The 15,092-nt window shown below is 49.8% G+C and overlaps 1 protein-coding gene across 1 annotated transcript in view; it reads right to left on the bottom strand.

Annotated features, from left to right (window-relative positions):
- SUN1 (Sad1 and UNC84 domain containing 1) overlaps positions 1-15,092 on the bottom strand; it is a 35,262-nt gene that overhangs the window by 11,573 nt on the left and 8,597 nt on the right. The window contains exons 5-12 of the mRNA XM_065891880.1: positions 8,946-9,056; positions 7,738-7,836; positions 7,124-7,217; positions 6,253-6,315; positions 5,957-6,095; positions 4,890-5,075; positions 2,042-2,128; positions 553-596 (exon numbers count right to left, since the gene is read on the bottom strand). Coding sequence (XP_065747952.1) covers positions 553-596; positions 2,042-2,128; positions 4,890-5,075; positions 5,957-6,095; positions 6,253-6,315; positions 7,124-7,217; positions 7,738-7,836; positions 8,946-9,056 — 823 coding nt within the window. The remainder of the gene's footprint in view (positions 1-552; positions 597-2,041; positions 2,129-4,889; positions 5,076-5,956; positions 6,096-6,252; positions 6,316-7,123; positions 7,218-7,737; positions 7,837-8,945; positions 9,057-15,092) is intronic.

The raw sequence follows: 15,092 nt of genomic DNA, 5'->3' as shown, positions 1-15,092 counted from the left end.
GAAAAGCAACCAGGCTACGAGGGACCAAACGCCACCCCCCTGAAACTGCTGAGGGACCAGGGCTGTTTAGCAACAAAGAAAGGGCTCAGAGGAGGCCCAGCCTTGGTGAGAGCCTTGCAGCTCAGAAGGCGCATGTCTGGCCCCCTCGAGGGGCTGCCGAGCGGGGGACCAGGGTTGAACTGTGATGCCCGCAGAGCCAGCAGAGGTCCAGGCAGGAAGCCCACTCCACGCTGTGCCATGAACTCACGGCCCATTCCTCGCGCCCTGAGGACCCACCCGGCACATCCGGGCAGGGATTCTCCCCAGAGCAAAGCCGGGGACCCCGCTGTCTTTGGTGCTGCATGGAGGTGGATGGTAACAAGCTCCCCGACCCCTCCTCCATCCTCAGGTGCCCTTAAGGGTCTCCCAGAAAGACAACAGTTGGGACTGTTACCACCAACACAGCCCAGTCATCCCAGGTGCAAACAGTGCCCCTTGCTAAGGACGGCACAGCCCTACGTGACAGAGAGGAGCACAGAAGACAGGAGAGGAATTTATCTGGAATTATCCTACCTGACTGTTCGTAGTGCAGTCTGTTCTAATTCCTTCTGGATGGCCTAAAATGTAGGAGAAACAATCCGTTTAAATACACAAGTTACATACCAACTTTCCATAAAATCATATACTTGACTTTATAAACAGAATAGAAATACACATATTTATCTAGGATTTTTTTCCCCCTTAATTTAAAGCCCAGACCTGCCTGCTGGCAGGCAGGTAAGGGATGTTTACTTTTCAAAGCAGACTTTTAAAAGACGACACACAACGTATACTTAGAGAGGTGCACAGGTCATACAAAAAAGCAGCTTGATGGATTTTCAAACTAAGCAGCTCCTGTAACCAGGACGCAGGCCAGGAAGCCAGACGCCGCCACTGCTGCCGCCACCACCTCTGGTAAGTGCTTTCAGCGTGGCAGGACAAGGAGGAGGACGGCAGACTCACACACGAAGGCACGACTTATTAACACGGCCTCCTCACAGGCGCGGGCGCCCACCGCCCCACGCGAGCCAAGGCCCAGCGGCCACGGAGGCCGTAACTCGACAGAGGCGGGCAACACGGACAGGACCAACGCCAGCTCCCGCACAGAGGTGCGCTTCCTCCTCAGGCACCCTGGAAACATCTCATCAACGGATGGACTGAACTGCTCCCCTCTGACACTGTCAGCAACGCAGCGGCCAGTCCTGAGCTCCCGAGGGCTGTGCGTCTCCCCTGAGGCCCATCAGGGGGTCCAGGCCACCCACTCGGCGCCCCCAGTCCTTGTCCACGCAGGTGCCGTCTCCTCCCTCCGCCTGCCCGACACCTGACAAGACTAGGCTTTCTGACCAGAAAATCCCCGGTCAGAAGGTCCAGGGTGAACCTTCACTCCCTTGCCCACAGACACCGTCACCCTGTGGAGGCTGGGTGACAGCGAGGAGAACCGCCCCCACCTGGGGGCCAGTGAGCTGAACACACTTACAAAACATTAAAGCAACACAATGGGGCTTCCCTGGTGGCGCAGCGGTTAAGAATCCGCCTGCCAATGCAGGGCACATGGGTTCGAGCCCTGGTCCAGGAAGATCCCACATGCCACGGAGCAACTAAGCCCGTGCGCCACAACTGCTGAGCCTGTGCTCTAGAGCCCACGAGCCACAACTACTGAAGCCCGCGTGCCACAACTACTGAGCCCGCACGCCTAGACCCCGTGCTCCACAGCAAGAGAAGCCACCACAGTGCGAAGCCCGCGCACCACAACAAAGAGTGGCCCCTGCTCACCGCAGCTACAGAAAGCCCGCACGCAGCAATGAAGACCCAACGCAGCCAAAAATAAAAATAAATAAATAGAAAATTTTTTTTAAATTAAAAAAAAAGAAATATTTCCCTTTCATTTTATAAAGGATGGCAGCAAACACCCTAAAAGAAGCACTTTAAAGGCTGGGGGCTGTGAGCACAGTAACTGCAGCTGACGCTTCTCAAGGAAATCACGGTGCTGGGGCTGCAAGTGAAAGGTCAAGAGCATGAATACCTCAGATCTTTCTGTCAGTTTTCCAAGAATATCTTCCAGGCTGGAGATGCGCAATTCATGTTCTTGGCGGAGAGTCACACAGTCGGTCTTGAAAGGGATAATGAATGAACAAATGGTAGACAAAGTTAAGCAACAAATGAGCCCAAACCTGGCCAGTCAGGCCACGCTGTTTCTACACAGCACAACAGCCAGAGACTGTGGTCACAGCTGGGCACAGCATCCCACGGGGGTGACCTCAGTGACGTCCTCATCTCCGCCTCTGAAACCTGCCCTAAGATAAAAGGCACAAACAGCTTTTCTAGTCACAGGAGAGTATTTAAGAAGACTGGTAATTATCAAGAACACCTGCATGGACAGCAGAGCAATTACCATTCATTCAACACACACTCCCCAGGCACCCGCTGTACCCAGACTTACACCACAACCACCAAGGGCCCACTCACTCCTTCCTGATCTTTCCTATTCGTATAAAGTGTGTGACATCTCAGTGGTCATCAGAACCGGTGCTAGAGCCCTCAGAACAGTGCTGATCAGGGGAAGAAAGCTCAGATCAGGTGGCCGACAGGCACGTTTCCCCCCCCCCACCCCCGGCTTAGGGACACAGGTGATCAGCACAGCGGCAGAGAGAAAATAAGATTTTTTTCTCAATGTAAGTAACTTTGAAAACAGCCTTTGTCCAGCACATCCCCACCCATCTCTTCAGCAGTTCTTAGAAGGTAAATCTGGAGTAAGCTTATCAGATACACTCCCTGGGAAGGTCTAGAAAAATCTCTGCCAGTTATATAATCAAAGGACATCCACACAGGAGACACCACCAGCAGCAAAGAACGCCTGCACATTCTAAACCACTAAAATCCAGTCAGAAAGAAAAACAGGAAGTCATTATACACTCTTATTACAGGAGTTTCATCCACTGATTTTACACGCCACCTTCTTCCAAAATTAACCACAATGACTTATAAAAACGTAAGATGACCAATCAGGTGAAGCAAAGCTAAGGGATGAAGGGCAGCTGGGAGGATGACCCCAGGGCACTGGGATGCGGGAGGGTCAGCCGCTGGACTCGGCTACACGTCCTCACGGCCAGGCCGGGTCTCCTACTGTACAGCCCGCTGGCCTGGGCACAGCGGGACAGCCTCTGCCCAGCATGGCGGCCACATGTGCCCCGGAGCACCTGATGTTCGGCTGGGGCAACTGAAAGAGAAGCTAAATGTTACTTAGTGTTAATTTGTGTGTGTGGCGGTGGGGGCGCCTCGTGGCTTGTGGGATCTCAGTTCCCGGGCCAGCGGTGGAACCCGGGCCACGGCAGTGAGAGCACCGAGCCCTAACCACCAGACCGCCAGGGAAGTCCCTAAGTGTTAGTTACTTTAAACTCGCACAGCCACATGCAGCAGGTGGCCCACTCTCCTGGAGACACACGTGGGATACACCTGTGCCAGCCGCTCAGGGAAGGATAACAGGTAGTCAGCGCGCTGACCACCAGTGTGTGGCAGCCGCAGAACCAAGCTTCAATCTTGCAGGGTCACCGTCACAATCATACCTGAATAGGGGTAGGTGGTGGAGGACAGCGTGGGGAGGATGAGCTAAATCTGCACTCACCTCATCACATCTCGAATCTCATTTTAAAATAAGGAATAGAACACTCATAACGGTGTCAACTGGATCTCACTGAAATCATCTCAGTTCTACGGCTGAGAAGCCAAAAATAAGCAACTAGTGAGGAATCAACGCAGGACGCCAGGTGGCCTTTGGATGTGAGAACCCCAAGCAGGCACCCGGGGGCCACGCAGAGAAGGTGGAACACGCCTAGTAACTTTGGGAACCAGTGCCTGTCAGCACGTTACAGGGACCCGACTGGAATCGAGAAGATTCACACATTCTGCCCCCAACAGGTGGAACACAGTGGATTAAGCCAGCGGCAGCTACAAACAGGGGCGCAAGCTGATGCCGGGACAGGAGAGCTCAGTTTCCTGAGTCCAGTCAGGAAACAGCCGGCAAGGGGCACCCACCCCGAGACAAGTCGAGGCAGGCTCCGGCGAAGCCAGGCAGAGCCAGGCTGCTCGAGAGCACGGTGGGGCCACGGGGAGCCCTGAGGGGTCCACAGGCCAACAAGACATGCATGATCAGGGGTGGAGGGTCCCCTCCAGTCGGAGTGCGAACAGTTGGGTGGGTAGTGGGCTCTTTGCTGAGCAAACAGGATCAGGGAAAAGCACTTGTGGAGACAAGGGGCAATGCCTATTTTAAAGATTTCAATCCAAAATACCTAAATTAAATCATTGTGGAACTTAAGAAAATAAACATCAGTTTTGAGGAAAATGGACTGACAAGCCTTTCCTTGAGAACAAAATAAGTGAGACACGTATATACAGGCCTACGGTTTCATAAGGAATAGTAGCTACTTAACTATTTCATGATCTTGAGATATTTTAAATCACAAATTTGAGCTTTTCCGTTCAGTGCCAGAAAAATTTCATCGAATTGTGTTCAATCCATTCACCAATTAAAACACAGGCTAGGGACACCCGTCTGTCCCGCCGCAGCCTGACCTCACTCTTGGGCGTCACCCACGCACCTCCACCCCCTCCCCCAACCCTGCCTGCTCCCAGGGTGCATCCCACCCCCTACCCTGGCCTCAGACGTGGCATCTCCTCCGGGGGCACCTACCGCAGCTCCCCGCCACTGCAGGCCAGGAACCCACCTGCCATCCGTGCGGCCACCTCTCACTGCAGGGCCCTCCTACTCCTTGTCCCCAAAAGGAAAACACAACACCCGAGAACTCCAAGGTGGCATCACCTGGGAGCCCGACAGCCCACCAGTGCCAGCCCCCTTGAGACGCTGCCCCCACCACGCTCCTCACCGGGGGCCACATCCCCTCATTGCTGCCATCTGCCCGGTCCACCCGCGCCTGCAGTTTCTGGAGCAAGGTTGACAACTCTCCAAGCTTCTTGTCATGGCTGTGACACTGTCCCGACAATGCAGCCACCTGCCTTTCCACTTCACTCATCCGATGCCAGTGGAAAACCTCATCGCCAACCTGAAACAGTAAGAGGTTCCAAAGGTGACACAAATGAGAAGGTCAACCTGGCAAAGGACAGTACAGTACAGGATAAGTCGAAACAACAAAACAGAGCATTACAGGAAAACGTCAACTACAATACACACACACCCCCCCCAAAGAAAAGACATGAAAATGTTCATCATTAGTGATTTCCTTTACGTGGCAGACTATGGGTGGTTTTTATTTTCTTCTTTATGCTTTCTATATTTTCCAAAGTAATGAAAACTTTCTTTTTTTTTTTTAATGAAAATGAACTAAATAATGAGACTGCTTGAAATACAGGCACACCTCGCTCTACTGCACTTCGCAGATACTGCATTGTTCACAAATGAAGGTCTGTGGGGTCCCTGCGTCCAGTGAGTCTGTCCTCGCATCTCCCCAACAGCATCTGCTCGCTTTGTGTCTCCGTGTCACACTTCGGTAATTCTCAAAATATTTCAAACCCTCCACCAGCAAAAAGATTACAGCTCATTAAAGGCTCAGATGATGGTTAGCATTTTTTAGCAATAAAGTATTGTCAATAAAGGTCTGTACACTATTTTTTTAGACATAATGCGATTGCACACTTAACAGACTATAGTACACTGTAAAGATAACTTTTATATGCACCAGGAAGCCAAAAAATTCGTATGATACTGGAGCTGAACACGCAGTATCTCTGAGGTGCGCCTGTATGCATTACTTGAATTGTTTCGGAACATTTAAGGAGCTGTAAGACATGCTTATTTGACGTTTTAAAATATTTTCTAAAACAGAGTGCCCAACTGAACTACCTTGTAGTTTACAAGTAATATGGAAACTTACGCTGGAGAACACAGATTGGCAACGCCAGGAAAGAGCACATCCTAACTGATTACCTGCAGAGGCTGGTTCGGGTGCGAAGTGTCGGGTGTGAGCATGGTCCTGGGGTCATCCACCCTCTGTGCTCTGTGGCTGTGCATCCAGTTTAACACAGGCAGGAGTGAAAGGACATCACCCTGGCCCCATAATGAAATACTTGCACCTTGAAGGAGAGAAAAAGCAACTGTATACACATGTACATACAGTGCTTTTCAAAAGGTGTACTTAAATGTTCAATTCTTTCACTGATTTACATATGTATGCATGTGTACATATTAGTCATCTTACATCTTAAACATCTTAGTAAGTTTACTTACCTAGTAAAAGTAATACTGGAATGAGCAAGATTAAAAACTTGCAAATATTTCGAAGGCACCTAAGGAATGAAAAGAAAAACATTAGGGCTTCCCTGGTGGCACAGTGGTTGGGAGTCCGCCTGCCGATGCAGGGGACACGGGTTCGTGCCCCAGTCTGAGAGGATCCCACATGCCGTGGAGCGGCTGGGCCCGTGAGCCACAGCCGCTGAGCCTGCGAGTCGGGAGCCTGTGCTCCACAACGGGAGAGGCCACGGCGGTGAGAGGTCCGCGTACCGCAAAAAAAAAAAAAAAAAAAAAAAAAATCAAAACATTTAACTTGGAAAAAGTAAAAGGCAGGGCTCACCATTCTGTATGACCTCTCTAGATAATTTTATACAAAATACCCCCTCCCTAATTTAAAGTGGAAGTCACAGGCTGAGAAACGCAGTTAGTTTTATCTACAAGGTAAGTGGCTGCCTGAAGGAAAACCTGGCCACACGGTGCTGTCTCCCAGGCCCATGTGAACAACCCAGCAGGTCAGTTAACTGCCAACACGCCGGGCTGGGTGCACAGGAGGGCACTTAAGGACCTTGGTCATCGACCCACTGAGGCAACCTGGTCCTGGGGCAAGTGCACCAGAGGGTCCAGGCCTACAGTCCCGAGCTCACCCTCCCAGCTGTGTAATCCTGGACACGTCACTTAAACGCTGTGCATCCAGTTTTCTTCAAGGATGACACCTGCTTTTCCTTTCTAACAGGAGTGGTTTGAAAAATTAAGAATATGAAAGCACTTTGCAAAATATAAAATGATTAAATCAAATGATTCCATGAAATTAGCACAAAATCAGTTCTTTAAAACACCAAGCTGACATGGTATCAGTTTCCTTACCTTGTAAGAAGAAACACATTCAGCCAAGAAACCAAAGTAACAAACTGGTACCATCCAACCCCAAGCCACCAGAATACTTCAGATGCTGCCTTCCCTAAAAGAGAAAACACCAAACATTCTAAGGAAACGTTCGGAGGAAAACCAAACTCCTAATGGACTGGTTTTGTGAAGGCCAAGCTAGCAGCATAAGGAAATATACTAACAGATGCTTTGAAAGTATATTAAGATGAAGGAAGTTAGGGATGAAGTATATCAGGACAATGCTTAGTCATCACAGCAGGAATATCCATAACTCAAACACAGGAACGTAAATAAGCCACAAAGCAGTAAGTCATACACAAGACAAGATACAAAAGAGTAAACACCAAACCCATGCGTCCTCAAGTACAGTACTTACAACACCCAATACACTGGAGAAACAATGAATGCCATGCAGCCAAGAGCACAGTACGTTAGCATTTCTAAGTAATAAAGGATGGAACACGTTACAGCAAGGATCAAAGCACGTAAACCAAAAATGCAATGTTGACTTGGTTAGGTGAACAGTTTACTGCAGGTGCTTAACTGCCAACAGCCTAGGAGCGAACGCTAACATGGAAAGCCAAAATAACCACCTGGACAGGCCACCGCCAACCACAGCACCGCTGACACTGTCCTGGACACAAACCCTCCCGTGGCTCCGACCTCGCGCAGCGCCTGCACCGAGAAGTGACCTGTGCCGGAGGAGATGTGAGCGGGAGGGGCACCTTCAAACACCAGCCCCACAGTCCCGACGCGGCAAGAGACCCACCTTGTGGCACTGTACCAAAATCCTCTCGCATCAGACAGTCAAGAGTCTCTCCTCAAGAAAAACGATCGACTACTTGAAGTCCAAGCAAGATGCTGAAACTAACTTATGGAAACCCTGCTCTGTGTCTGAACAGTTTTCACTCGCTTCTGCCTATCGACACGTAGGATGTAAAATGCTTCCTATAAACCCGCGGGGCCTGGCTGGCAGCTACCCTGCACGTGTGCACAGCTGCTGCTGGCAGAATGGGTATTGGAAAGACAGCACAATCGTTTAAAGCAAGTAAGATTCCATGGACACCAGCAGTTAACATGCTCTGGGTGAGACAAGAGCTACGCAAACAGCAAGATGAAAATCTTCCTACGGCCCAGCGAAAAACTATTTTGGAATTATAACCGGTAGTCCCACTGGATGACAAAATAAAACTCAATTAACTTTATACCGAACGTCACACATTATATAAAGCAGAAAACTGCTCGTGAAATCAATTCCTTTCATTTTTAAAGAGTGACCGCTGGAAGTAATACACCCACACCAGCATTTGCGTGTTGACTCCTAAAAACATTAAGCAATTCCAACACGGCTGACGTGCAAAGAAACGGTTTTTTAAAAAATCTATTGCTTTATGTTTATTAATTAACAGTTAAGAGACAACAAATTTTGAAGTTCAGCTTTTAAAAAAAGGCACCCTTCGGCAAGACACTGACAGGTACAAACTGGATTTCTCCATAGCACCCCGGCTGCACAGGCTCAGGACGCGGCCCGTTTCCCGGGCGCGGGCCGACTGTACCCCATGCAGGACACAGCTTCTTCTAAACCGTTCATTTCACCTGAAATACGTAACTTTCCATACGCTTAATTTATACTAAATACACTTACAAAGAAGTTTTTCAAGAGCCATATTCTCCATATTTTAAGACAGTTATTATATTCCTGTTTTTACTGAACACCTGAATTCCAAGCACAAAGAAACGATGAACAAGGAGCATTTGCGAAAACACGACAGAAACAAAACACAAAAGCGCGAGAGACAACCTGCATGGGACAAGGCGAGCCCCACGGTCCCTGCCAGCCCTCCTGGCCACGAGGGCTGCGAGCGGGTGGCGGTGTGTGTTTCCAGGTGCTTCCTCCCCTTACAGTCATCGCCTGTGGGGTGGGACAAGCAGTTAATTGGACAGATGAACACGCAAACCCTGTCAATCTCAACGGTGCGCAGCAACGGCAGTTTGAAAAAACTAGGAAACTCAATTATGAAAAACCAAAATCCCAGCCAGTGCCCCCTGGTGGCTGTAGGCTCCTGGTGTGAAGGGGGCAGCGAGAGCCCCGGCCCCGTCCTAACCAGTGGGGCCCCAGGACGGCCTAAAAGGATGGCACAGGTGCGGCCGAGCCATACTTACACAGCGACGCCCCGTTTGCACGGAGGTGGCCGTCCTCGCCGAGGGGCTCTCTCACATTCATCCTCCCACAGTGACTGGAATGAGCTGCAACACAGGCGAGAGGGGCCTGAGCCCGGGACAGGGGCTCTGCAGAGTGGCCGGGTCGGGGTGGTGCTGGGGGTGCAGGCCGGGGGCGAGGTAACTGCCTCGCTCAGGAAACGCCGTCAAGTCCCGCCAACCCTGGGCATGCCCCGACCACCACACGGGATGGGCCCGCTTCAAACATTTTTGAAGCATCATTCTAAATGCCAGTCAGATAAATTTTTTGCTTTAAAGATGGTCGTAAGAATAAAAAGATGAGTGTGTTAACTTTTTATTTAACGTTTAAACCCTGATCAACTTCCAGGAAACATCCAGAACTGCACAGAGAACAGGTCAGAGAGATGCACAGCAAGGCTGCGAGAGAGCGAGGCCGCAAACGACGCGAGGAGAGGGCGTGAGCGAAGCGCCACGCGGGGAAAAGTGTTTTCTCCACCTTGAAAGCTCTATTTGGTGGAAAAAGGAGGAAGAAAGTATTTAAATACCTTTTGATTCATGGCTTTTTGACTCACAGCTTTTTGATTCGCGATCTTTTGATTCATAACTTTTCAATTTGTAATTTTCTGATTCATAATTGAGCTTCATTAAAGCCACTTGGAAGAGCTGAACTAAGAACGAAGGAAAGGACGCCAAGGTGCGCGTGATCAGCGACAAGACGCTATCCCTGCAGCGAGCGGCGCGGCCTAGTGAGAAACCGTGAACACAGTTACTCCTCTCGCAGCACGCGCTCCCTATGTCAGAGCCTGATTACTCACTTTGGGCAAAGTGGAACCCACTTTTTTTTCGGTTGTGCCTTGCGGCTTGCAGGGTCTTAGTTCCCCAACCTAATAAGCTCGGGCGGTGAAAGCGCGGAGTCTTAACCACTGGATGGCCAGGGAATTCCCTGGAACCCACTTTTTTAAATGGACACCAGAGACACACGCTCGGGCCGAGTTGCAAACCAGCCCCATCCTGGAACGCCAGCAGCACCACATCTCTCCCACAGGCCATCTTCCATAAAACATCCAATCTGAGGTCACTTCACCCCAATGCTGTTTACGCACACGCTACCATCTTTAGAAATTGGCAAACAACTTCTCTTCCCTGACCTCCGGCCCAGCCATCCCACTGTGTTCCCAGCCTCGAGAAGGCCTGTCAGCGAGAAGCAGCCCCTTCAAGGACATCCGCTACAGCACGTGCCGCAGGGTACACAGAGACACCCGACATGGCCACCTGAGGCTCCTTTTCCTCAGCACCTGGAGCACCAGGACAGTGCAACCTCTATAACCTACAATGTGCAGGGTGACAGTCTGCAAATCACAGTGGCTAGAAGTTTTTATTCTTAAAAAAGAGTTTCTAGAAACTGAGTTATTTGTAGTGAGGTGGATGAACCTAGAGCCTGTCATACAGAGTAAAGTAAGTCAGAAAGAGAAAAACGAATACCATATCCTAACACATATATGGAATCTAAAAAAAAAGGTTCTCGTGAACCTAGGGGCAGGACAGGACAGGAATAAAGATGCAGACATAGAGAATGGACTTGAGGACACGGGGAGGGGGAAGGGTAAGCTGGGACGAAGTGAGAGAGTGGCATGGACATATATACACTACCAAATGTAAAACAGATAGCTAGTGGGAAGCAGCCGCACGGCACAGGGAGATCAGCTCGGTGCTCTGTGACCACCTAGAGGGGTGGGATAGGGAGGGTGGGAGGGAGGGAGATGCAAGAGGGAGGGGATATAGGGATATATGTATACATATAATTGATTCACTTTGTTATACGGCAGGAACTAACACAACGTTGTAAAGCAATTATACTCCAATAAAGACGTTTAAAAAAAAAGTTTCTTCACTGAGTTGCAGCTGAAGTATGAGGCTTGTTCCTGCACAGTGACTCCATGGGACGGCCTGCAGACAGGTCTGCTCGCCAACGTACCCAAATGCACAAATACCCAGCCCGTCCACTCACCCCCGGCTCAGCTCCCTGAGTTTAGGGTACATGCGTGAGGCCAGTGGGGACTGAAGAGGTCTGAGTTGGAGTGATTTCAGAAGAAATAAAATCAGAGCTTTCCCCCCGCAGATAGCCTGAATAAAGGAGTAGGCTATCTGTGAATTGGAGCCCTGAACCAAAACAAATGTAAACCTGGGGCCAGGAGCCCCCGAGTGTCAGGGCCAACTCTGTGTTACCCCACTCACACTCTTCTTTGTTTTACACCGCAGTGTGAACTTTATACAGAGGTCGGACAAAAACAGAAAAATTCATGAAGAGATAATGCAGGATCTGTCTCACTGACAATCAGCGACACCAAAATCCATTTTTCATTCATCAAATCGGCAACATTTTAAAAGAACAAAAATATAAACACTTATTTAGCAAGAGTACGTGGAATGGGGACCCTCACGTGGCCATAGGGAGAGGGCAATCCTGGTCAGTCTTCTGGGAAGTCAACTGGAAGAATCTATTTAAACTGAAATTGTAAACAATCTACTTTTCTCAGCAGTGATAAGTATTTATTTAGAAGCTGCTGGGTGGAACACTTTTTAAAATATATTTAGTCGCTAATCGCGGTTTCTTCAGGAGGAAGGGCTCCATCAGAGCTGCTCCTCCACAAAGCCGGTCAGTAGTATTTCAGCTGCTCAGCTCAGAGGCCAAGCCACAGCGTGTCACGCCGCCCACTTCAGCCTTAGCCGCTCAGCACTCACAGCTGTCCGACCCCGAAGTCAGCCAAGTTGGCTGGTCCCTCTCCCAGAAGCAGCAGACTTTTCAGTCCTTACTTCTCTAAAGACTAAGGCTGATTCAATTAGCAAAATTCTGCTCAAAGCAACCAAGACAACTGACAAAGTTTCAAAGGAATGACTTTTCATTCACGCATTCATTCATTCAGACCTATCTTTTCTAAGTTAGTTTACACCTTCTACTGGGGGACGCAAGCATTGTCTTAGGCAAGAGAAAAAACACAGAAGTGTGTGTTTTCAGATTCCAATTCCCTGGGTCCTTCTGTGCGGTTAGCCCAGGGGCCAGGGAGGCCCGAGGCGCGCTGGCCCACGTAGGAGCGCCTTTTGGCAGAGCCGGGTCTCCCGGGTTTCTCACACAGGTGAGAGCCGGGTCTCCCGGGTTTCTCACACAGGTGCCAACCCTCACAGCAGTACTGAATCTGTCCATCTGCACGCATCCTATCAGCACCTTGCTTTGGTGAGCGCTGTTCAATGTCCCAGGGAAAACACATGGAAGGCTTTTAAAGCCTTTCTGACGTGGCCCAGGAAATCACGTTTTGTCAACAACACACTCAACCTGAACCTCAAAAGGTTTCAGAATCAGAAACTACGTGGCTCAGGCGGGATGAATGATGTTTAATGCACCTATGCTACTTTTGGCCTGCCTACCCCGAAGATTTGTGCACATACACAAATACACCCACAGAAAACACTGCTTTTAAAAGTGTACAAACAAGAAAGCCTGAATGTCCACCTAGACACTGACTAAACAAATTTCGATACAACCGTAAATGCAATATTAGACAGGCATCCAAAAGAATGAAGTTCATCGCAATTACCATTCAAAATGAAAAAAATTGCAAAACCATGTATTTGAAGTAAAGACAAAAACACACTCCATGTTTCTGTAGGAACATGAAAGCAAAATTCAGGTGGTGGTTACACAACACTGTGAAATACCAGTGGATTGTATACTTTAAAATAGTCGGTTAATTTCATGTTATATGATTTTCACCTCATTAAAAAGGCAGGAGAACCCACAATGAACAGGATTAGCTGCAGCTCCCTCCAGAAGGGAAACCAGACAGGGACTTGGGAGGGACAAGGGGCAACTTAATTCATCTATTAAATAAATAGATAAATTTAAAGGTTTAAAGATTTCACAATGAGAATATAAGAAAAAGAATAAAAAGAAAGGAAATGTAGGGTGGGGGTTAACTTATGATTGTGAAGAGTTACCCATATTTTGAGTAAATACGCCCATGTAACAAATTCATGCGGTGTGACCTCAACCACGCAATAAGAGTGAAAAGCCTCTGGGTGTAGGTTATGGGTGATTTTAATTTTCTTCCTTGCACACCTCTGTGGTTTTCAAAAGTTCTTTGATAAATGTTTTACTCAAATAATTAGAAACTAATTTTTTCAAAGGTAACAAATTAGCATTGGCTCTACAAACCACTGCTATAATCTAAAAGAGCAAGGGGCATGATAAGAATAGAAGCTCAAAGCAAATAACAGTATAGTAACTTGTTTACTCCACCAAAATACTCAAGACCGATTTAAGCAGGAAGTGGGATGAGTTTCCAGAAGCTGCCACCAAAGCTACCACGGCTGACCTTCCCTCTGAAGACACAGCAACCACACAGCTGGGCTCAGGCCCACCATCCTCCATGCTGTCAGAACAAGTGGCTGTATTGTTGGTGACGCAGACGTAGCTGGGGAAGAGCAGCAAACACTGCCACAGACAGGCGGCGACCTGTGAGCACCACGACTCCACCAGGTACCGTTTGTGGAACGTGCTTTTACCCTGAGAAAGGTGTTATGCTCAACTCAGCAACGGCACACTTCAAAATGCAGCCTCAAAACCCGATACACGGCATGCCAGGTGCGGAGTCCCGGCCCTGGGAGAGCACTCAGAGGACACAGCGTCTCGGGGAGGGCGCCCTGCAGGCGAGATGCCTGGGGCCAGGTCCAAGCTCCATCACTTACCAGCAAGTGTGTGAAGCTGGCTGAACCTCAGTTTACCCGTCTGTACAATGAGGGTGACAAGTGTCCAGCGGGGCTGCTATGAGGGTCAGTGAAGTCATGGGTACAGAGCGCAGGAGGCAGAGTGAGCGCTCAGCGATGCTGGTCTCTACAGCACCCACACGATCCAGAAACTGTTACAGAGGAAACCCTCACATTGATTCTGCCACCCCCTTCCCCTCACTGTATTCCCACACTGCTCTATTAACGCTAAGGAGGTCGGTAACACTACAGCAGCCAAAACCCAAAGGTCTAGAAACAAGGATGAGACGCCGAAATAGAAATAACTGTCAGTCCAGGTACCATCCTTCATCATGTCAAAATCACCATTTGAGAAGTATGAACTGGGCACCCTCGTGCGCAGGGCACAGCCAGGAACACAGGGAGTAGACAGACAGCGCCCCGCCCTCCTGCACTGTTCTGTCCAGACCCTGTCCACCTGCCCGAGCATGTCCTCTGGCTCTGCCAAGCACTCCAGTGCTCAGATTAAACAGACAAGGTACCAAGGGCTTGGAAACAAGGCGACACGTTTCAAGTCGAGGGCTCCCAGCCTCCCTATGTGTTCCCTTAAGGCGAACAGTGATCACAGCAGCTGCGGAGCCCCGAGCCTGGAGGGGCACAACAGTCACATGGTGGCCCCCGGAAGGGCCTCTGTAGCTGTGCTCTCCCCAGGGGCCCAGCAGCGAGGCCGACTCAGTCTGGCCCAGGTGTTGATCAGAGCTGGGAACATGGGCAGGCCCGGGCCCTCTGTGGTCAAGCAGGCGCACCGGGGTCCCAAGGGCCTCCTCTGCCGGTCAGCAGGGGCAAGGTTGCCCCGCGAGACCTTCCACCATGCCTGCCGCCCTCCCAAACAAGGCTGGTGTGCCATGTGCCCCCCAGAAGCTGCACACTCCCGGTAAGCTGCCCCTGTGGTCACGGACTCTCACCCACAACAGAGACCAGAGACAACACGTCCCTGCCTCAAGCATCACCGCCTCCCACCCTGACT

The sequence above is a fragment of the Phocoena phocoena genome, chromosome 15 (genome assembly GCF_963924675.1).
Source record: "Phocoena phocoena chromosome 15, mPhoPho1.1, whole genome shotgun sequence".
Taxonomy (NCBI): Eukaryota; Metazoa; Chordata; class Mammalia; order Artiodactyla; family Phocoenidae; genus Phocoena; species Phocoena phocoena.
Note: the sequence above shows the minus strand (reverse complement) of the source record. Positions and strands in the feature narration are given on the sequence as shown.